Source organism: Sminthopsis crassicaudata, chromosome 2 (assembly GCF_048593235.1).
Source record: "Sminthopsis crassicaudata isolate SCR6 chromosome 2, ASM4859323v1, whole genome shotgun sequence".
NCBI classification, from domain to species: Eukaryota; Metazoa; Chordata; class Mammalia; order Dasyuromorphia; family Dasyuridae; genus Sminthopsis; species Sminthopsis crassicaudata.
This window is the reverse complement of record NC_133618.1, coordinates 251962021-251985249: the sequence shown is the minus strand read 5'-3', so window position 1 is coordinate 251985249 and position 23229 is coordinate 251962021. Positions and strand designations below refer to the sequence as shown.

General features: G+C 35.3%; 1 protein-coding gene across 3 annotated transcripts in view; it reads right to left on the bottom strand.

Moving 5' to 3' along the window:
- SLCO4A1 (solute carrier organic anion transporter family member 4A1) overlaps nucleotides 1-23229 on the bottom strand; it is a 75595-nt gene that overhangs the window by 30351 nt on the left and 22015 nt on the right. For all 3 annotated transcript variants that reach the window (XM_074288786.1, XM_074288788.1, XM_074288787.1), the window contains 2 exons: nucleotides 11368-12339; nucleotides 5808-5898 (listed from right to left, as the gene is read on the bottom strand). In XM_074288786.1, coding sequence (XP_074144887.1) covers nucleotides 5808-5898; nucleotides 11368-12187 — 911 coding nt within the window. In that variant the 5' untranslated portion in view covers nucleotides 12188-12339. The remainder of the gene's footprint in view (nucleotides 1-5807; nucleotides 5899-11367; nucleotides 12340-23229) is intronic.

Here is a 23229-nt window from a genome sequence, read left to right as displayed (position 1 = left end):
TTTAAATGAATGTTAAAATTATCTTTATATGTAATTGGGAAAAATAAAATATTATTAAAAACTTTTTTCAAAGCTTAAAAAATTTAAGGAAAGTATAACTAGAAAAAGGAAAAAAACATGAAAAAAAAAAGATGTAGAAGTATTAATGTACTGTAAGCTCAATCTCAGTTTATGGTGTCATTTTCTAGCCAAAATAATAGCAAGCGTTTACAAATACCATCTCATTTTTCTTCACACTAACATTGGGAAATAGGTATTATAATCATTCCCATTTTGCGAATGAGAAAACTGAAGCAGGTAATAGCAAATTTATTTGCCCAAGCTCATGCAACTAGAAAATAAGATAGGATTTGAACCTGGGTATACTTGGCTTCAGATTCAGCACTTCCTTTGTACCACCTTTCTGCTAATAACATCTTTGACTTTATGAAAATCAACCACTCATTTATTAGTGGCTACTATATTTCAGACACTGTACAAGATCTTGGGATAGAAAATGATAAAAAAAGATTTAAAAAAAAAGAAAAAGAGAAGAAAAAGGAAAAAAAGTAAAGAAAGAAATTATCCCTGATTTCAGGAAGTTTACATTATATTGGGAGAACAAGTATACATATAAGGGTAAACAGAATAAATAAAAAATAAGTGAAGGGTATTTAAATTATAAGCAGGTAGGGTAAAAGAGCTTACTAGTGCTTGGGGGAAATCAGAAAAAGTTTTCTATAGAAGTTGGTATTTAAATTTCATCTTAAAGAAAGTGAGATTCTTTTTTTTTTTCTTTACTGTTTATAGGGGTTTTGTTTATTTTTTTTTTATTAAACCTTTTTATTGTCAAAACATATGCACAGATAATTTTTCAACGTTGACCTTTGCATAGCTTTAGGTTCAAAATTTTTCCCTCCTTCACTCCACTCCCTCCCCTAAATGGCAAGCAATCCAATATATATTATACATGTTAAAATATATGTTAAATCCAATATATGTAAACATTTATACAATTAAATTACTGCATAAGAAAAATCAGATCAAGAAGGAAAGAAAATGAGTAAGAAAACAAAACACAAGTGAACAACACAAAAAGAGTGAGAACGTTATTTTGTGATCCATACTCAGTTCCCACACACCTCTCTCTGGGTGTAGATGGCTCTCTTCATCGCAAGATCTTTGGAGCTGGCCTGGATCATCTCATTGTTGAAAAGAGCCATGTCCATCAGAATTGATTATTGTATAATCTTGTTGCCATGTACAATGATCTCCTGGTTCTGCTCATTTTACTTACTATCAGTTTATGTAAGTCTCTTCAGACCTCTCTGAAATCATGTTGCTGATCGTTTCTTATAGAACAATAATATTCCAGAACATTCATATACCATAACTTATTTAGTCATTTTCCAACTGATGAGCATTCATTCAGTTTCCATTTTCTTGCCACTACAAAAAGGGCTACAGCAAACATTTTTGCACATATGGGTCCCTTTCCCTCCTTTAAGATCTCTTTGGAATATAAGTGGAAACACTGCTGGATCAAAAGATATGTACAGTTTGATAACTTTGGGGCATAGTTCCAAATTGCTCTTTAGAATGGTTGAATCACTTCACAACTCCACCAACAATGTATTAGTATCCCAGTTTTCCCACATCCCCTCCAACATCTGTCATTATCTTTTCCTGTCATCTTAGCCTATCTGAGAGGTGTATAGTGGTATCTCAAGTTGTCTTAATTTGCATTTCTCTAATCAATAGTGATTTAGAGCACCTTTTCATATGACTAGCAATGGTTTTAATTTCTTCATTTGTAAATTGTCCATATCCTTTGATCATTTATCAGTTGGATAATGGCTTGAATTTTTATAAATTTGAGTCAATTCTGTATATATTTTAGAAACGAGGCCTTTATCAGAACCTTTGAATGTAAAAATGTTTTCTCAATTTATTGCTGAAACTGAGAGATTCTATGAAGTAGAGGTCAAGATGGTGTGCATTCCATGCAGAAAATTGAGCCAATACAAAGGCAAAAAGATAGGAAAAGTAGTGCTGAGATGAATTCAATCTGGTTAAATCATAGTGTGATATATGAGATTGGAAAGATTGGTTAGTGAAAGTTTGGAAAGGGCTTTTGTAAATATTCATGCATTTCAGCTAGATTGTCAGATTTTTTGTCCCACAGTTGACCAAAATAGCTCTTAATTATTGCTTTAATTTCTTTTTTTATTGGTAGTGAGGTCACCCTTTCCATTTTTTGATGCTGGTGATTTTTTTTTTCTTTCCTTTTTCTAATCAAATTAACCAAAGCTTTATCTATTTTGTTGGGTTTTTTTTTTTCGTAAAACCAACTCTTAGTTTTATTTATTAGTTCTTTATTATTAGTTTTCTTAGCTTCAATTTTATTAATCTCTCCTTTGAGTTTCAGAATTTCTATTTGGTATTTAATTGCGTTTTTTAAATTTGTTCTTTTTCTAGCTTTTTTAGTTGCATGCTTAATTCATTGACCTCTTCTTTCTCTATTTTATTCATGGAGCTATTTAGTAATATAAAATTTCACCTAAGAACTGGTTTGGCTGCATCTCATAGATTTTGGTATATTGTCTCTTTATTGTCATTCTCTTGGATGAAACTATGTATTGTTTCTGTAATTTGTTGTTTGATCCACTTATTTTTTAGAAATAGATTATTTTATTTCCAATTGATTTTTAGTCTATCATTCTTTATCCCTTTATTGAATATAATTTTTAGTGCTGAAAAGAAAGCATTTACTACTTCTGCCTTTTTGCATTTGATTGTGAGGTTTTATGCCCTAATACATAGTCCATTTTTTGGAGATACCATGTCTGCCATGAAAAAGGTGCATTCCTTTCTGTCCCTATTCAATTTTTTCCAGAGTTCTATCATATCTAGGTTTTCTAGTTTCTTTCTTGTTTGTTTTGTGGTGAGATTTGTCCAATTCTGAGAGGGGAAGGTCAAGGTCTCCCACTAGTATAGTTTTACTATCTATTTCTTCCTATAAGTATCTTAAAATCTTCCCTTTGGAAATCTGGCTGCTCTACCACTTAGTGCATATACATTTAGTATTGTCACTACTTTATTGTTTAAGGTATTCTTTATCAAGATGTACTTTCCTTCCTTATCTTTTTAAATAAGATCTATTTTTACTTTTGCTTTGGCTGAGATCAGAATTGCTACCCCTGCTTTTTTTTTTTTTTTTAACTTCATCTGACGCATAATAAATTCTGTTCCAGCATTTTACCTTTACCTTTACTCTGTGTCAAATGTGTTTGTTGCAAACAACATATTGTAGGATTCTGGTTTTTTAATTCTTTCTACTATTTGCTTCTATTTTATGGGAGAGTTCATCCCATTCACATTTACAGTTATAATTACCAGCTCTATATTTCCCTCCATCCTATTTTCTCCCTTTTATATACTTTTGTTCTCTCTTTTCACCCTCTTCTTAGTAGTGATTTTTTACCCACCCCACTCACTTCTTACCTTCTGTCACCCCGTCCCCCCTTCTCTTACCTTTTCCCCTAATGTTTCTGCCTCCCTTCTATCCTGCCTCTCCCTTTTCTTTTCTCTTTCTCCTTCTATTTCTTTATAGGGTTAGATAAATTTTTATACCCAACTGAATGATTAAGTTATTCCCTTTTAGAGTCAAAACTGATGAGATCAAGCTTCAGACATTGCTCATCTCCCTCCCTTCTTCCCCTTCATTGTAATAGCTCTTTTACACTTCTTCATGTGATGAAATTTGTCCCATTATACTTCCCCTTTCCTCTTTTTCCAGTATGTTGGAAAAGGCTTTAAAAGCCAAACTATGAAGTTTATACCTTACATAAGAGATTGCCATAATTAGATCTGTGCTTAAGAAAGTGAGTTTTGGCAGTTGTGTTAAGGCTGGATTGGAAATGGGGAGAGACTTGAAACAGGGAGACCAATTAAAAGGTCATTGCTAGAGTACAGGCAAGAGGAGATAAGAGCTTGAAATAAGATGGTGGTGAAAGAGAGTGAGGGATCAATGTTTAATGCTGGGTTACCAATCTGGGAGAAATGGTGGTCCCATTGACAGAAACAGGCAAGTGTGGAAAAAGGGGAAGTTTGTAAGAAAAGATGTGGTCAGTTTTTAATTGCAAGTAGAAAAAGGCATAGAATTTAGGAAATGGCAAACCACTCCAGAATCTTTGCCAAGAAAACTCCAAATTGGGTCACAAAAAAATCAGAGACAACAGAAATGACACAAATAAAACAATAGTTTTACCCTCATCTATCCTGATTAGATCACATCTGGAGATCAGTTTTTAGGAAGAATATTGATAAATTAGAAATTATCTTCTTATGTGTCTCTGACAGTCTTTTCTTTCTCAGTACTACCTAGTAAGTGTATACATGGTTTGATAAGAGCCCTTTCTTGTTCACACGGAGAATCACATATCTAAGCTGAAAGGGACTTTAGAAAGAGACCAACCTCCTGATTTTATTAAGTCATCTAAAGAGCACAGGGGATAGAGTACAGACTTGGAGTTCCAAGATCTGAGTTCACATTCTGTGTGAATCTGGGAGAAACTGTGTGACTTTGGGAAACCAATTTACTTTTCTCAGACTCAGTTTCTTAATTTGCAAAATAGAGGTCAAAATGGCACCTATTATAAATGTTGTTGTGAGGATAAAATGAGAACATATACACATATTTGCATATATATATATAATATACATACATATTTATGCAAAATTTCAAGTGCTATATAATTGCTTGTTATTTTATATTATGATAACATATTATGTTATCATAATATATTACATATATTTATATTATTGATATATTAATAATTAAAATATAGCTAATATTAATAAAACCTCAATATTAAATTAATCATTTATATAAAGGAGAGAGAAAATAGCAGTTGAGAGATTAATATTATAAATACTAATAATTAATACGATGAATTTTGCTCTCGGCTACAAGGATATCAAGTGGTAGGGTGGGGATTAAAATTTAGGTCTTTTAATTCTTGGCACTTTATCATGCATCCATTCTTTGTGGGTAGAGAACTAGATGGGCCTATCTCATGTGCAAGATGAATCCCTAGGGGCAGCTAGGTGGCGCAGTGGATAGAGCACCAGCCTTGAACTCAGGAGGACCAGAGTTCAAATCTGGTCTCAGACACTTAACACTTCCTAGCTGTGTGACCCTGGGCAAGTCACTTAACCCCAGCCTCAGGAAAAAAAATTAAAAAAAAGAAAAGAAAAGAAAAAAAGATGTATCCCTTCATCCCTGGTTGTAGAACTGCCTTGGGAAGACCTAAACAAGGTTTAGGAGACTTTTGAAGGCCCTTCTATGGGACTCTGTGGTCCTATGATTCCAAGTTTCTTGTGGAATACTTGGCCAAAGTTACTACAGATACTCTCCTATGCAATTAGAATTAGGATTGGAAATCACCTTCAACAAAAGTATGCAAGTAAATCTGGTGTCACATAGAATAAGCCACCATTTTTTTTCCCCATTAGAATCACCATGATGTTGTGGAAAAAGATCTGGCCTTGTAAACAAGAGCATCTGGGTTCAAATTCTCCCTGACACATACTGTTTGCATAACCCAGGGCAAGCCACCTAACTTTGGAAGCACCCCTAGCCAGTTTCTAAGACTATTAGTTATAAAGAAAATGCCAATTTTCATTGGCAGAGGGAGTTTCCCCATTGAGTTTTTTTGTACCAAAGAAATAACAAGTATAATCCCCCCCCAAAAAGGATCCTTCCACATATTTAGTAAAATATATTTTTGAGCCCAAACAGAACAAAACAAATGATGTCTACTTACGGTCTATCAATTTCAGTGTAAATGTTCAGCAGTGCGCCGCCAGTCAGGTAACCTGCTGCAGGGCCAAGAATTGCAGCTGTATAGAAAATTGCTGTTAACAAACAAAACAGATCACTGTAATGGAGGGCTGCATATTTTCCTTCCCCAGATTGTCTAGATTGTACTAGATAGACCTGCTTTGTTATCACAAAGTAAGTTAAGAAATTGTTCCCCACTAAGGTCCTGGATGCCCTATTTCTGACAGGTCCAAGGTACAGTCTCTTTCTTACTTAGGGACTAGATGTACTTTGGGAGGGGAGGGGTGAGGGAAGAGTTGATATATATGATGCAGGAGAAAGGCCATCGAATAGAGAGTTGGGAGACTGGGTTCAGGATCATAGATTTTTAGATGTAGAAAGTGATCTCATATCATCCACTTGTCACAGGAAGTGCAGTGGATAGTGCTTCTGGAGTCAGGACCTTAGTTCAAATCCGACTTCAGATACTTAGTATGTGACTGTGGGTAAATCACCTAGCTTCTGTTTGCCCCAGTTTTCTTATCTATAAAATAGGTAGTATAGCAGCACTTTCCTCCTTGGGTTGTTATAAAGATAAAATGAGCTAACATTTTTAAAGTGCCTAGCACAACTATTTCCTTCCTCCTCCCTCCCTCCCTCCTTCCCTTCTCTCCTCCTCCCTTCCTTCCTTCCTTCCTTCCTTCCTTCCTTCCTTCCTTCCTTCCTTCCCTCCTTCCCTCCTTTCTTCCCTCCCTCCTCCCTCCCTCCCTCCCTTCTCTCCTTCCTCCTTCCCTCCCTCCTTCCTTCCTTCCTTTCCTTCCCTTCTTCCCTCCCTCCTTCCTTCCTTCCCTCCTTCCTTCCTTTCCTCCTTCCCTCCTTCCTTCCCTCCTTCCCTCCTTCCTTCCTTCCTTCCTTCCTTCTTTCCTTCCTTCCTTTCCTCCTTCCCTCCTTCCCTCCTTCCTTCCTTCCTTCCTTCCTTCCTTCCTTCCTTCCTTCCTTCCTTCCTTCCTTCCTTCCTTCCTTCCCTCCTTCCTTCCCTCCCTCCTTCCTTCCCTTCCTCCTTCCTTCCTTTCCTCCTTCCCTCCTTCCTTCCTTCCTTCCTTCCTTCCTTCCTTCCTTCCTTCCTTCCTTCCTTCCTTCCTTCCCTCTTTCCCTTCCTTCCTTCCTTCCTTCCTTCCTTCCTTCCTTCCTTCCTTCCTTCCTTCCTTCCTTCCCTCCTCCCTCCTTCCTTCCCTTCTTCCTTCCTTCCTTCCTTCCTTCCTTCCTTCCTTCCTTCCTTCCTTCCTTCCTTCCTTCCTTCCTTCCTTCCTTCCTTCCCTCCCTCCTTCCTTCCCGCCTTCCTTCTTTCCTTCCCTCCTTCCCTCCTTCCTTCCTTCCTTCCTTCCTTCCTTCCTTCCTTCCTTCCTTCCTTCCTTCCTTCCTTCCTTCCTTCCTTCCTTCCTTCCTTCCTTCCTTCCTTCCTTCCTTCCCTCCCTCCCTCCTTGCTTCCTTTCTTCTTTCCTTCCTTGCTTCCTTGCTTCTTTCTTTCCCTTTGTTTTATGAATAACAAAAGATATCTCAAGAGTTAGTGGACTCCCCTTTAACAAAAGTCTTCAAACAAAGTTTGGATGACAATTTGTTGAGTATGAAGTAGAGGAGACTCTGATTTGGATACAGATTAGGTCAGATGTTCTTTGAGGCTTCATGAAAGTTTTTTATGGGGATATATTTTCCAAAGATATTTTCTTGGTATTGGTTATAAAGATCAGTTTTGAACTTCATTTGGGATATTCTCTCCATGACAATGTTGTTCTAGTAAGCATTTTCTGAGAAAAGAGTTGCATAGTGCAATTCAGGATTTGGAATTTGAAGATCTAAGTTCCAGATTTTGCTCTACATTGCACTCCTCGTATAACCCTAAGAAAGTCACTTAATTTATTTATGTTTCATTTTCTTCAACTCAACAATGAGGAGTTGAATAAGATGATTTCAAAGGTCTCTTCTGTCTCTTAATCTATGATCTTCTGAATGCAAAGCTGGATCATAAATATCTCAACACTTTTCTCACCTATGTTGGGTCCAGGAATAGTTTTACAGACGCATAATGATGAAATAGACTTATTCATTAACTCCTAGATGATGGACAGACAGACATATCCACCAATCAAGAGGGGTCATTAAATCACAAGAGACCAATTGACATCCTTTAGGTAATGATGGCAGGGCCAAAATTCACCATTAACACTTGTCTCTGGTCTCATGAATTAACTTTGCAATTTTTTCTGAATGGAATTATGAATTTTCTACTGACACCTTCCCACCCCCTGAAATGAATGTATCTAATTTGCTCATTTGAGCATTGTAACTAGAAATCTAAGAGAAATGCTAGATTGGGATTCTTCTGTATCTGGCATATCAAAGACACAATTCATCTGAAGTTGAATTCAGCTGTATTTGAAAATTAAAAATCCAAATAACATCCACAGTTAACTCTTTGGAAAGAAGTGTCAAAAATTCTTTCAAATTTACTAGTGAGATACTCTACTTTCTAAATAAAGATGAATTTATAAAGTTACTTGGAACACATTTTCTGCATTATTTCATTAATGGTATGGTTTTAAACTTTGGTTAGTCCTAGTAACTCTGATGTGCTCTTTTCAAATTACGTATTTTGAGGGGTCTAGAATGGCAAGAGAGAGAACTGTTTAGCTGACTTATTTTCATTATTATTATTATTATTATTATTATTATTATTATTATTATAGCTTTTAATTTACAAAACATATGCATGGATAATTTTTCAACATTGACCCTTGCAAAATCTTCTGTTCCCACTTTTCCCCTCCTTCCCTCTACTCCCTTCCCTAGATAGCATAGTCCAAAACATGTTAAATATGTTAAAGTATATGTTAAATACAATATATGTTTACATATTTATACAGTTATCTTGCTGCACAAGAGAAATCGGATCTAGAAAGAAAGAAAAAAAAGCCTGAGAAGGAAAACAAAAATGCAAGCAAACAATAACAAAAAGAATGAAAAAATGCTATGTTGTGGTCCACACTCATTTCCCATAGTTCTCTCTCTGGTTAGCTGATTCTCTTCATTACTGAGCAATTGAAACTGGTTTGAATCATCTCATTGTTGAAGAGAGTCATGAGCTAACTTATTTTCAAGGGTACATTTCATGCATTTCCTTATGTATCAATTCAGAAAATTTTTTTGCCATTTTATTTATAAAAGTAACTTCTAATTGAACATGTTTAGACTGTGAGATTGCTTGATGTCTTGGGGAAGGGAGAGGGGAAAAGAAGGAGAAAAATTCGGAACACAAAGTTTTTGCAAAGGTCAGTGTTGAAAACTATCTTTGCATGTATTTGAAAAATTAAATATTATTAAAAAATAAAAAATAAAAGGAGCTTCTTCAATTCTCACCTATGAATAGAGATGAAGAAAAATCTCTTATTTACACACACACATGTGCATACGTACATAAGTGTGCAAGTAAATGTTGAATAGCTGGCACTCTGTTAAAAATTAGCATATTTGCCACATTTTAAAAGTTTAATTTGCATTTCTAACATTTTCTCCATCACTTTCTTAAGTCTAGAAATCAACAAAATGATAAAAAGGCAAATCCTGATTTTAGAGGTTTTTTAAATCAATTTCTGAGACATAAATAAATGTTCACATTGAAAATTTAATAATTATCTTTCAAGAAGCAATACAAGTTTACTCAAACACATCTGCATGTATGTATATGTGTATATGCATATGCATGCCATGCTGTTCTTATATATGTTACACATATGCATAAAGATTTATTTATAGATAAGAGGCGAGTGTGACATAATGGAGAGCAAGCTAGACTCAAAGGCAGGACAACCTGTGTTCAAGTCTTCCTTTGATATATACACATAAGTAGTGTGATGTTGGGCAAATAATTTTATTTCTCAGTGCCCCAAACAGCTTCTAAAAGTAACCAGTAGTAGTAGAGGGAGTTTCTTTGAGGCGAATTCCTTATATCCATTTACTCATAGATCAGGTTCAGAGTTCTGATTTGCTTGGGTAGAAAGAATAATTGCACACTACAAGTTCCGATGTAAAAAACTCTCTATATCCATGTATGCTTTTAGAACATTTCCTGGGGCTAGTATATGGCAAAGAAAGGACTTGAACCTAGAACTTTTTGAATCCTAAGCTGGTGGTTCTTAACCTGAGATCCATGAACCTCAAGAAGTTCATTACCAATACCACCCAAGCCGCTAGATTTGTGTCCCATGCCGCTAAAGTAACTAACAAAGGCCAGACAGACATAAATTGCTATATCATATGAACTGGCAATAGATTTCAGGGAATTCATGATCTTGGTTAAAAAAATAATTACATAGAATAGTATTGAAGAGCCGGCTAATTTCAGAAAAGCCTGGCAAGACTTATATGAACTGAGGCTAAGTGAAATGAGAAGAACCAGAAGAATATTGTACACAATAACAAGATTATATGATGATCAATTGTGATGAACTTGGCTCTTTCCAACAATGAGATGATTCAAGGTAATTACAATAGACTTGTGATAGAAAGTGTCATCCACATCCAGAGAGAGAACTGTGGAGACAGAATGTGAACCAAAGCATAGTATTTTCACCTTTTTGTTATTGTCTTTGGTTGTTTACTTGTTTTTTTCCCCTTTCTCCCTTTTTCCCCTAAATATTTTTGTGCAGCATGATCAATATGGAAATATGTTTAGAAGAATTGCACATGCATAACCTATATTGGATTGCTTGCTGTCTTGGGGAAGGGGGAGAGGAGAGGAAGAAAATTTTGGAACACAAGGTTTCACAAAGATCAATGTTGAAAGCTATCTTTGTGTATATTTGGAAAAATAAAATACTATTGAAATAAATAAATAAAAAAAATTACATCTTTATATTTACTAGCCTCAAACCAATATTGAGTAGTTCCTTTATTTATTTAAAAATATTCTAAAAAGGTGTCTAAAGTTTTTACCACATTGTACCAGAGCAGTCCAGACACAAAATGGACTTCTATACTATGCAATACAGATTTCCTATCCATATAAAAGCCTAAAAAAGAATAGGATCCTATTTCAAACCAAATACATTTTTCTCTATTATATAGCAAATCTTAGCTAAAGAATTGTATTTTAAAATTTCACTGTACCTATTCCTTTACACACACACACACACACACATACACACACACATATTCTCTCTCTCTCTTTCTCTGTCTCTCTCTCACTCTTTCTCTGTCTCTCTCTTTCTCTCTCTCTCTGTCTCTCTCTGTCTCTCTCTGTCTCTCTGTCTCTCTCTGTCTCTCTCTCTCTGTCTCTCTGTCTCTGTCTCTCTCTCTCTGTCTCTCTTTCTCTCTCTCTCTGTCTCTCTCTCTCTCTCTCTCTCTCTCTCTCTCTCTCTCTCTCTCTCTCTCTCTCTCTCTCTCTCACTTTCATAGCATCCCATTTGGGGAGAGTTGATTTTCCATTCTAAGAGAGACAGTGTTTATAACCACTATGTATATTTAATAACCAAAAGAAAAAAATTACAACAATAGGCTATTACACTTACCAATATAGACTGGAGAATAGTTTGACTTGACATTTTCATCAAGATAAGTCACTCCTAGAGTGTACAGTGGTGTTGCACCAATCCCGTGAAGGAATTGTCCAAGCATGAAGACAAACATGTAGTTGGAGAGACTCGAGGTACCTTCTGTACAGGACACATTTTGACTTGAGCCACATGTTCCAAACTCTTCTGAGAAGTTCACTTCATAATGACCAGTGGTAAACTGAGGCAAGGCAAAGATAAGGGAGCCAAGCCCCATCACCAGTACCCCCAACCCCAGCCACCGAGGTTTGTGTCCCGTGCCTCCAAAGTAGCTGACAAAGGTCAGACAGACACAAGCTGCTATGTCATAGGAACTGGCAATAAGCCCACTCTGGTAACTGTGGAGATCATAGCGACGTTCTATAGAGGTGATGATGGTATTGATGAAACCATTCACTGTCATTCCCTGCAGAAAGGAAGCCATGCAGAGGAAAAAGAGTATTCCTTTGGGCGTATTGAAAAATTGTAAACAATCGGGAGCAAAAGCCCCCCAACCGCAGGAAATGTTTTCTCCCTCTGCAGACACATATTTGACTTCTTCACTACAGGGGCTAGATTTACCAGATGTGACATTGCAGAGGGGTTGCATGCAGGAGTCCAAGGGACTGTTAGTATTTGAAAGTACAGTGCCATTGCTCAAGGGTGTGTGACAATGCTCTTTTGTTCCTGGGGAGTTGATGTCAAATCCATTCTCAACTGAAGGGGATACACTAGAAAAAACAAATGGCTGGGTAGAAATCAACGTGTTTTCTCCTCTTGGATTTTGTGGCATTTCCATCAACAAGGGGAATCCAGCTTTCAGTGTCCACAACAGTCTGAAAATGATTTGATTTCCAGAATTTCAAGTAAAAAACAAAAAATGGTGATGGTGATAAGAAGAGGGGTTAAGCTTTAAGTAACTGATCCGTGTATTTCTAAATGTGCTTCATCCTGTAATAAGAATATTGAATTAGTGGGTATGGCATTATATTTCAATCATTCCCCATCCCCACATCATCCTCCCCCCCCCCCCAGGTCTAAGAGAAATTTAAATCTCCAATTAATGGCCCTTTTTGCTGAAATGCTATAAAACGTGGCCAAACCATTAGCCAACTGAAGAGTCCTGCTTGGCCCTGAAGTTTCATCAACTGTTGTTTCTGTTACATTTGGTATAGAAACAAAAAGATGGAAACAAGGGAAAGAAATCTTTTGAATTTAGCTGATGTTGAAACAGAACATGGGATCCTTCAGTATTTTCTGAAGAATAATCCATATGTCCTGAATCACCAAAAATGGACAAAGTACCTTGCTGATTCTTCATTATCAATCAGTTTGAAAACACCAAATACCCCATGAAGCACAAAATGTGCTGCCACTAAGGACATGGAACCAATTCCCCTAATGAAAAGGTAGACTCTCAGCAGGATGTTGGTTCACCCTCCTACTCCTGGAAATGAGCATGGATCTTTAAAAAGTTTCCATTTGCATAAACATCATGTTTAGCTGGAATCTTTTGGGTCCTCTTGCATATCATCTTCCAGTAAAGTCTCTTTCTGATGATTCATCATGATGAAATGGGGACTCATGATGATAATGATCCTGGGGCTTTAAAGGCCACAAATTCTAACAAATCCTACCCCACCCCAAGTTGGAAGATCTTCAGGCACAGGTCTAATCACACACTATGCATGAATATTATACAAGGATAAAAAGTTGAAGTGAAACTGGCTATAGTCTATCAATCAACAATTAAGCATCCACGGTGGGCCCAGGACTGTGCTAGGTCTGGGGACACAAAGTTAAGAAAAAAAAACAAGCCATCTCTACCATGAAGGAATCTATATCCTTTGAAAAAACAACATGTATATGTTTAAGTCTATTAAAATTACACAAAATAAATAAAAGAACAGTTGGTCACAGGTTGATGAGGCAGGGTGGGGTTAAGAGGTGGTGGGATACTAGTAGCTAGAGGTACCAGCAAAACCCTCATGTGGGACTTGAGCTTTAAAGAGAGTTAAAGATTCAGGAGGAAGATGAGAAAGGGTACATTGGGAGCATGGGGCAAAGTGCGAGAGGGATATGTGCAGGATCCTACAAGAAAAGGGAAGGAGGCGACAGATGGAATGTTTCATGTGATTAATAGCAAAGTCAGTTTGGCTAGACAGTAGGATATAAAAAGGGGGGAGCAAAGCACAATAAGCCAATTCTGCTTAGTATCTTTAAAACTTATCTCCTTGTATGGAGGTGTAAAGATCTGAAAAGATGAAAGGATTTCCCTTATGGATGAAAATCACAGGTCTCTGAAATATCAAAGCATCTAAGAGATTACAGAACCCAAGATCACAGAGGCAGATAGTTTGGAATTGATTTTCTATGTGTGGTCATCTTTGGTCAAATTATGTCAATCAGCTAAACTGCCAGCTCAGTTCATCTACTCTGTGCTTTTAAAGACACAGACAACCAAAATTTACTAACAGGCCCCAAATAATTCACTCACTAATAAAAATGACTTATCTGTGCTAAGGAAATCACTACTGCAGATGCAGAATCAGCTTTAATATGTGATGAATTTCCACACAGTTAAAAGGATCCAAGCAACTTCTGCTAAAAACAACTTCATGAATAAATTCAAGCCTGGTGGGGAGAGCCTAAAATATTCCACCTTCCTGAAAATTTTTCCACAGCCCCACCTCTACTTACCAATTCCCCTTTTTACTCCACCCCTGTGACTTCAGCTTTCATAAGACAATTGCTACACTCTTATGCTTATTTTTCCACTCAAAAACAAAGATACCAAATGAGGAGAGCTTTATCTTAGGATGACGCATGGAATTAATAAGCAATGTGAGAGTGGCAGATTTCTTCCTGCTTTATGTATATTTAACACTGGAAAATTCAATAACTACTGAAGGTGTATGTTATAAACATACCCACATAAATATAATATGTATCCTTATAAGGTTGTTGTGTTAAAGCTCCATTGTAGCCTTAAACATGCTTTAAAAAATATTACTTTTTTACCTTAAAGTGCTATTAACTATTATTAATTATTATTAATGATAATTTTATGGAATGAATAATCAGCTAATTCTCTCATAATAAGATTAAAGCATTTCAAGTTCAGTCATCTAGTCCTCCTTTCTCTTTGATAGATAAAGAAACTGAGATCCAGAGGCATGAAGTAATTTATACAAAGCCACATGAGGAACAAATAGCAGAATGGGATTTCAACATAAGTCCTCTGACCCTGAACCATGTCCTCTTTTTACTTTATCACAGAAAAATTGTCCAATAATGTTTAGAGACTCATAGTAGAAGCTTTTTTTTTTAAAGCAGATGTTTAATCAATTAATAAATGCATGAAATACTAACTGTATTGGTAACTGCCTTCTGAAAACTTATGAACATTTAATATATATATCAAATGAATAAATCACATTTGTGCAGAGCATTGTGGTAAGGCCTTGGAGAGACACAAAGTTTAGATAAGATCCTTGCCCTCGTGGAGTTTCTAGTCTAGTGGGGAAGCTAAAACCCAAATGCTTAAGTTTGGAGTCAAAAAGCATGGTTTTGAATCTGACTCTGCTGTTTACTCTTTTTTATGCTTTTTTTTTTTTTTATGACTCTGGTGAAACCCCCTCTAATTTTCCTCATTTTCTTCACCTTTAAGCTAAGTATTTTGAGCTAGATAATCTCTAAGATAATTTCTAGCCACATTCTCTGATCCTAATATTCAATAAGATATTTCAGGTAAATTATTTTCCTCTCCTCTGACAACTTTCTCCTGTTGCTCCTAGCTCTACCTATGGGTATCACAGAGAACAAATTCAATCCCTTTTCTACACATGAATCACTCAGATATTTGATGGTGACTATTCTCTTTCCCCAAGACTCCTCCTTTTCTGGATAAACATTCATTTCCTTCAATTCCATCTCCCTATTAACATGAATACCTGTACTATTACTATCCTGATTGCTTTCCTCTAATGCAGTTTAGCTGCATTGTTCTTAAGATGTCCTGGCCATAATAACAATAATTCACATTTTTATAGCACCTTAAAGCTTTCATAGTGTAATACATCACATACATTATTAATTAGCTCAGTTGATCTTCATCATCATTCAAAGTACATATTATTATCCCCATTTTAAAGATGGGTGACAAATTCAGAGAAGTAAATTTACTTTTCCAGAGTCACATATGAGTGAGAATCAGAACCAATTTCTTTCTTAATTCTGAATTCAACAAAGTGTCTGTAATGCAATGTTGACTTCTCTAATCAACAGTGTAGACATGGTTGGACCAAGATGGAAAATAGTGGGACTGGCATCTCCTTTCTCACCACCCTAAATGAAGCCCAAGAGCCCATTAATCTTTTCTGATGTTATGTTGCAGTCCTCCAGCTGGTCAGTGTTTCACTTATATGAAGCTTGTGATCCATCCACATCATCAATGACTATCCTTTGGATCCAGCCGTTCAGCTAGTTTCATATTCACTTAAATTTTATTATCTGGCTTATGTATTCCAATCTTTTATACAAGGATGGAATAAGATTTGTCAAATGATTTAACAAAAAAAAAATCAGCAAATTATAACTATAGTATTCCCCTGAATCTCTGACTTTAAATAACCCCATCAGAGAAAAAAATGTTAACCTGAATTTTTGCAATCATTGATTCCTTTTTAGATATACACTATCACTTTAATAATACATACTAGATTTTTTCTAGGAATCAGAGTTCAGTTCACTGGCCTATAATTTCTCTATTATTCTTTCATTTTTTGAGGATTGGAACATTTGGCTTTCTTTAGATTTATGTTACCTTTTGTGGCCTTCAACAATGTTTCTTTTGGGAAAAAAAAAACACAACATTTTATTGAGCTGTTTTCATTTCATTTCATTCACTTCTGAATATTTCTCTCTCCCCCTTACCTAATGAGGTAGTAAAGGAGAAAGAGGAAGGGAAAGAAGAGGAGGAGAAAGAGGAGAAGGAAAGGTGAAGAAGGGAAAGAGCAGTAGGAGAAAGAGAATTAAAGTGAAGAGGAGAAAAAATTAGCAAAACAACTAAAACATCAACTGAGTCTAAAATTCATATAATATTTTACACCCATAGTCACCCATTCTCTGAAAAGAATGGAAGGAGGTAAACTTTCTAATCTCTTTTCTAGGGATAAATTTCTTGTTCATTATAGTATTTGTTAGTCATTTTGTCTCTACAATTAGCATTGTGTCTGACACTTAGTAGGTGCTTAATAAATGCTTATTGACTGATGACTGACAGTGTTTCAAACATTCCTATTGGTGGATCAGCAAATAGAGCATTGCCTTAGAGAATTAAGGCAGGAAAGGTCTAAATACAACACTTTGGACAAGCTTGTTTGTGAGTATCAATGTAGCACTTGGAGGGGAAAAATACATTATATCTAGATATATAATATATCTAGATATAATTACATGTAATATATAATATATAATATAATAAATATAATATAATTATATTATATTATATAAAAATACATTATATCTTGTGATGTTTTGCTTTCCAGTTTATAAAATATCTATAACCAAAGTAAGAACTAGATGGTAACTAGATGGTGAGAACTTCAGCAACCATATGGTTTAACAAGAAAGAAGTATCATTATTTTTCCACAGTGTGAATATATAGGGCAGCCCTAATTTTAGCCTTTTGGGAAATTTGGCAGAGCATTTTCTCCTGTTAATGTTTTTAAGCCTGTGGTTCAAAAACAGCTTCAAGTCCTCACAAGAAGTTTCCTCTTTTGGACTGATTAAATTTCAAAGCCTCAGAGCCATTTGCAGGTAGTCAGTAAAATCCCTTCATTCTAACTAATTAGGTTGATTGGGTGAGACCATTTCCCAGAGACAGCTGGAGGGTAGAAACAGGTGGATCTAATTTGAAGTAGTGCTACTTGGCAAGGAATTTTCATTGGGCCTTTGAGTCACCTATTTCTTTACCTGCTATCTGCTCCTTTATCTGCATATGTTAGCTGGCTTGGAGCCTACAGAAACCATATAGACCATAGCAGCTGGCTATAGATTAATGAACCAAATGTAGGGAGGGGCTATCTTATTGCTTATTTAAAAAAATGTATAAAACCATTATCTGTCCATAGGTAGGTTTAGCATTCTAAAGATGCAAAATCATGTACAAGTTAACACATTTGTGTCTCTCCATGATCCTGTCCACTTCTCTCTCCCCCACCTGGAGCCATAGAATCTAAAGCCAAGAATAAAGGCCTACTCAGATTTTTGTAATGTTCTACAAGTTCTTCTCTGAAAAACAAATCTCCCAAATTAGCTTTGTTTTAAAAGTGTCCCAGAGATGATCTTGTTAGCAGGAACAATTTTGTTGGGAAGCCTTTTCCTCCCTTTAATAAATAGTCAAATGGGATAACCAAATCTATAAGCATTTATTAAGTCCTTACTATGTGTTAAGCAAAGAATGAAATCATTTCTATCTTCAGGGATTTTATCTACTATAGAGGAAATATCAAATACATATATGAATATATATCATATGGGCATATTAATACATGTGAATAGAATAAGTTTAATATCTGATAGTGGTAGTTTAAATATAGTGATTTAGAATAAGATAGGTATTATTAGTGGGGAGAGATCAGGACTGGTTTTGAATTGGAAGTATCTAAATGGCATTTAGAAGGATGAAATAAATTTATAACAAGTGAGGAGGGAGAGCAAGCCAGGGATCAGAGATGGCCAGTGCAAAGGCATACAGATGCTTTTGAGAATAGGGAACTGAGATAAAGCCCATTTGTCTGGATTGTAGAGTGCAGGGTCAGGCAATCAATAAACATTCCATAGGTGCTTATTATTTACTAGATCCTGTGCTAAGTGCTGGGAATACAAATATAAGTGAAAAAGAAATATTGTCCCTGACCTCATGGAAATTTAATTCTAATAAAGTAAGATAACTCAAAAGGAAGCTGAAAAGGAAGGCGAGGTTTTGAAAGTCTTTAAAAGGTATACAAAGTGCTTTGTGAACTTTAAAGCAAGTAAACATGCCCTGTTATTATAATTATTATTCCTTAAATGGTGAAGTCTTCTCCACAACTTCCAGTTCTGTTCTCTGGACCAAGCAGAATAGAATCTCTAGCATCTATGGTTACTTTCAGATATGTGAAGGCAGTTATCATGTCTCCACCCCTCAGTCTATAATCTATTATGTCAAAGAGCCTCATTTCTTTTTCTTAACAATATGCCTTAAGTCATGGTTTTCAATTCATTCATCATCTTGACTGTCCTCCTTTGGGTATGTTCTAATTTGTAAAAGTCTTTTTGTGACATGATGCCCAAAACTAAAGACAATATTCTGTAGGGACTGGTTGGAGTACAGTGGGTCTATCATCTTCTTCATTCTAATATTGCATTGGCTTCTTTTATCAACCTTATCACACTGTTGATTTACATTACAATAAGGGTCCACTAAATTCTCCAGATATTCTCCACATGAAAACTTTTAGCCTTGCCTTTCTCAACTTAGACAGGTGCGGTTAATTAAAACAACAACAAAAACCAATATAGGACTTCACCTTTAGCTAAGATAAATTGTTAAAAATGATTTATCTATCTTTAATCACTTCCATTTCCCAATACACTCTCCCTTTTCAGGAAAGCATCCTTTTAAACCAAGAATAAAAAAGAGAGAGAAAACCCCAACAATTCATTAAAATTAGCCAATATTTTGGAGAAAGCATTACACACCCATATTTTGCCCCTGCAAAGAAGGTGGAAGAAGTTACTTCTATCTCTTCTTTGGATCCCAATCTTGTTTAACCCTATGAAATGTTATCTTCTTTTAAAAAATTTTGTTCTTAATACTTCATTATGGCATAGATCCAGTGGAGTATCAGCTCCAATAAATTCTGCCAAACTAAGAAAAACTGTTTAGCAACCTATGCCTCCTAAGAATCAACTTAGTTCAGTTGGAAAAACTTATTACCAAATTAACCACAGGATAAGAGATGCTGTTACAAAATCAGAAAACAAAACCAAAAACCTAAAACTAAAAACCCACCAAAGACCTTCTTCCTAAATGAGATAGGGAATGTGGTCTGGATGATGAAAAAATTAACCCCCCCCTTCACTTTTCTATTTCTTGAATCTGAAAAAAGGTTTCCCATCAACTGTCTTTAACTTCACTTACCATTCAGGTCACTTTTCTGACAAAAAAAACAAACCTTTACTGGCCACCATTTATATCTAAATATAAGCATTCTTAAGAGCAGGAATTATCTTGTTCTTGTATTTGTATCCATAGCATGTAGCAAGTCCATTGGCATATAGTAAGCCTTTAAAAAAGGCCTTTAGTTTATTCAAGCAAATTCAGTTTATTATATCAAGTACAGAGCATATTATTTAAAGCAGGGGTTCTCAAACTACAGCCTGAGGACCACATGCGGCCCACTGAGGACATTTATGCAGCCCACCAGGTTATGGCAAATGAGCTGAGGGGAGGAGATAGAGTGTGAGTTTTTGTTTTTACTATGGTCTGGCCCTCCATCAGTCTGAGGGACAGTGACCCAGTTTGAGGATCACTGATTTAAAGGGTTAATTGTGCTGCCCAGTTTTTTTTTTAATTGCTTGTAGATTTGGCAAACATGCATCTATACTCTCATTTAATCATAACTAAGAACCTGAACTGCAAGCAGCCTATATTTTAACCCAGTGCATAATGTAATGTCATATATATATATATATATATATATATATATATAAAACATATATATGGCGGATTATGTCAAATCAAATATATAATGAAACATTGAAAAAATGTTTTTTGAGAAAAGCTCTTATTTTTACATCTTATGCTGTTAGTAATAAGGCAACCTTTTAAGGGAGTAGGGTGGGGTGACAAGTATCCTAAAGTGAGCACTATTTATACAATTACTTTTTGCATTAAATAATAAAAATATTTTTAAAAATGATATTATACGAGGTCTATTTAAAAATATATATTTCCTTATTAATTATGTTGGGAGGGGAAAATCAGAACAAAAGGGAAAAACCGCAAGAGGAAAAAAAAAAACAGAAGAAAAAGGGGAGGAGAAAGTGAACACAGCACATTCTACAAGTTTTAAAAGAAAGCTGACTCTTGCTTCTCACTAGGAAGTTGGGTCTCCATATGCAAATAATTTGAATAAAGAGCTCAGAAAGAATACCCTATTATTAGGCATAACCCTCCACTGAAAAACAAGCTTCTTCAGAGTTGAGATGGTTTCATTCTTTGTATTTGTAATGGTAGCATAGTATGTGGCACATAACAGATAATTAATAAATGCTTGGGCAGTTGGTAAGACTACTTAAGATGCCGGTTGGAAAGTCAGAAAAACTATTTTCAAAACCTGCTTTTGGTGGGTTCTAGCTGTGTGAACTTGGGCAAGCTACTTAACCTCTGTGCCCCAAAGTTTCTTCATCTGTAAATCATTAGAGTTGGTGACCTTCTAGCTCTTAGTTTATGCCCCTATTTATACTTTACAGTGGTCAGCATCATCTAAAATATCACCTGGAAGGATATTTATGTGTTGCCTTTTTAAGAATCTTTTTAAAAAAATACTTAAGGCAATAGAGAAACCCTTGCAAATTAAATGACTAAGAATATTTCCTTTAATTATGTGTATATGAATGAGTACATACAATTAGTCTTGAAGATATAAAGCTAATAGGCAAGCATTCATTTTTAATAATTAAACTAGAAAATTCTTTAACTTGAAAATAATGTCATTCTGTTGGAGGGGCTGTGGGAAAACTGGGACACTGATACATTGTTGGTGGAGTTGTGAAAGAATCCAACAATTCTGGAGAGCAATCTGGAATTATGCCCAAAAAGTTATCAAACTGTGCATACCCTTTGATCCAGCAGTGCTACTACTGGGCTTATATCCCAAGGAAATACTAAAGAGGGGAAAGGGACCTGTATGTGCCAAAATGTTTGTAGCAGCTCTTTTCGTAGTGGCTAGAAAGTGGAAGATGAATGGATGTCCATCAATTGGAGAATGATTGGGTAAATTATATATGAATGTTATGGAATATTATTGTTCTGTAAGAAATGACCAGCAGGAGGAATTCAGAGAGGCCTGGAGAGACTTACTGATGCTAAGTGAAATGAACAGAACCAGAAGATCATTATACATTTCAACAACAATACTATATGAGGATGTATTCTGATGGAAGTGGATATCTTCAACATAGAGAAGATCCAACTCAATTCCAGTTGATCAATGATGGACAGAAATAACTACACCCAGAGAAGGAACACTGGGAAGTGAATGTAAATTGTTAGCACTACTGTCTATCTACCCAGGTTACTTATACCTTCGGAATCTAATACTTAATGTGCAACAAGAAAATGGTATTTACACACATATATTGTATCTAAGTTTTATTGTAACACATGTAAAATGTATGGGATTACCTGTCATCGGGAGGAGGGAATGGAGGGAGGGAGGGGATAATTTGGAAAAATGAATACAAGGGATAATATTATAAAAAAATTACTCATGCATATATACTGTGAAAAAATTATAAATAAAATAAAAAAAGAAATCAATTACATAAGTTCTGACTCTGAGGAATCAAATAGCTCTCAATTTGACATTTTTTTGAGTAGACAGGATTATTTATAAAACAAGTCCAATTATGATTAGCCATCACTTTTCAAAAGAAACTTTTATGATGTCTTTTAAAGTAATTTTTTGTTTTTACTTGGCATGTAATGAGATCAAACATCATGTAAAACATTATTTTGAAAAAATAAAACAAAGTAATTAAATACATAAAATAAGAACCTTTTAGGACTTTATTTCACCTCAATTTAAAGAAAAGTTTCATAATTAGAGAATTGGAGAAGCAGAATAGGCTGTCCATCAAAATCATTGGATTGCTTGTCATTGAAAGCTTTCGAGCACAAGTTTGAATGATGACTTCTCAGGAGGCATGAAGAGAGTTTATATTCATTGCATTTTGAACTAGATGGCCTTTGAAAATCCCTTTTAGTTCTGAGATTCTGTGAGTTTATAATATCACAGGATTTATAGTACAAACTATTATCTTATTGTGTTGAAAAAGCAAGGTTCTCCCTTTCTGTTTATTTTCAATTCAATTTAAACTCTCAAATGCTTAATTCATACAAGATATCGGTGCTGCAAAGGTAAGAAATGACAATTATTGCTCTCAAGGAACTTAGTCCAGTTTACCTTGCCCTCAAAGAGCTGGCAGAGAAATGAAAAAAGTATGCAAATTAGTATAGAATACTTTGTAACTTTCCCTCTTATCTACTATAAAATAAAAATTTCCATTTGATAGTACTTTTAGGCCCTCTGAGGTTGACATGTCAGGCAGAAAACATGTCAAATGTGCAAACAATGCAAAAAGCATTATTTAGCTAGAGTTTGCAGCCCCATTATCATAGAATCTGAAGCCATCATTTTGGTCACCAGAGGGCAGTTATATTGTTTCAAGTAGAAGACCTTAGAATGTTTCAAATATAATAGGATAATTTTCTGGGTTTTCAAAATAATATATTTTCTACTTTCTATCCAAATGTTAAAGTAGATTTTTTTCCACGAACATTTAGATACATTTTGGCTTACATTTTACTGCCCTAACATATCAAGAAATAATTTTGAAAATATATTTTAATCTATAAATGAATCAAGCACAAACTGTTAGAGATAGAAGAGAGTAAAAAAAGAATCTACCTTAAATCTTGAGGAAAACAAGGTCTAGAGAATTACAGTTACTTCCCTGAAGCAAGGACCTGGTGGAAATCAAAGCTAGAATCCAGAACTTGTGCAATG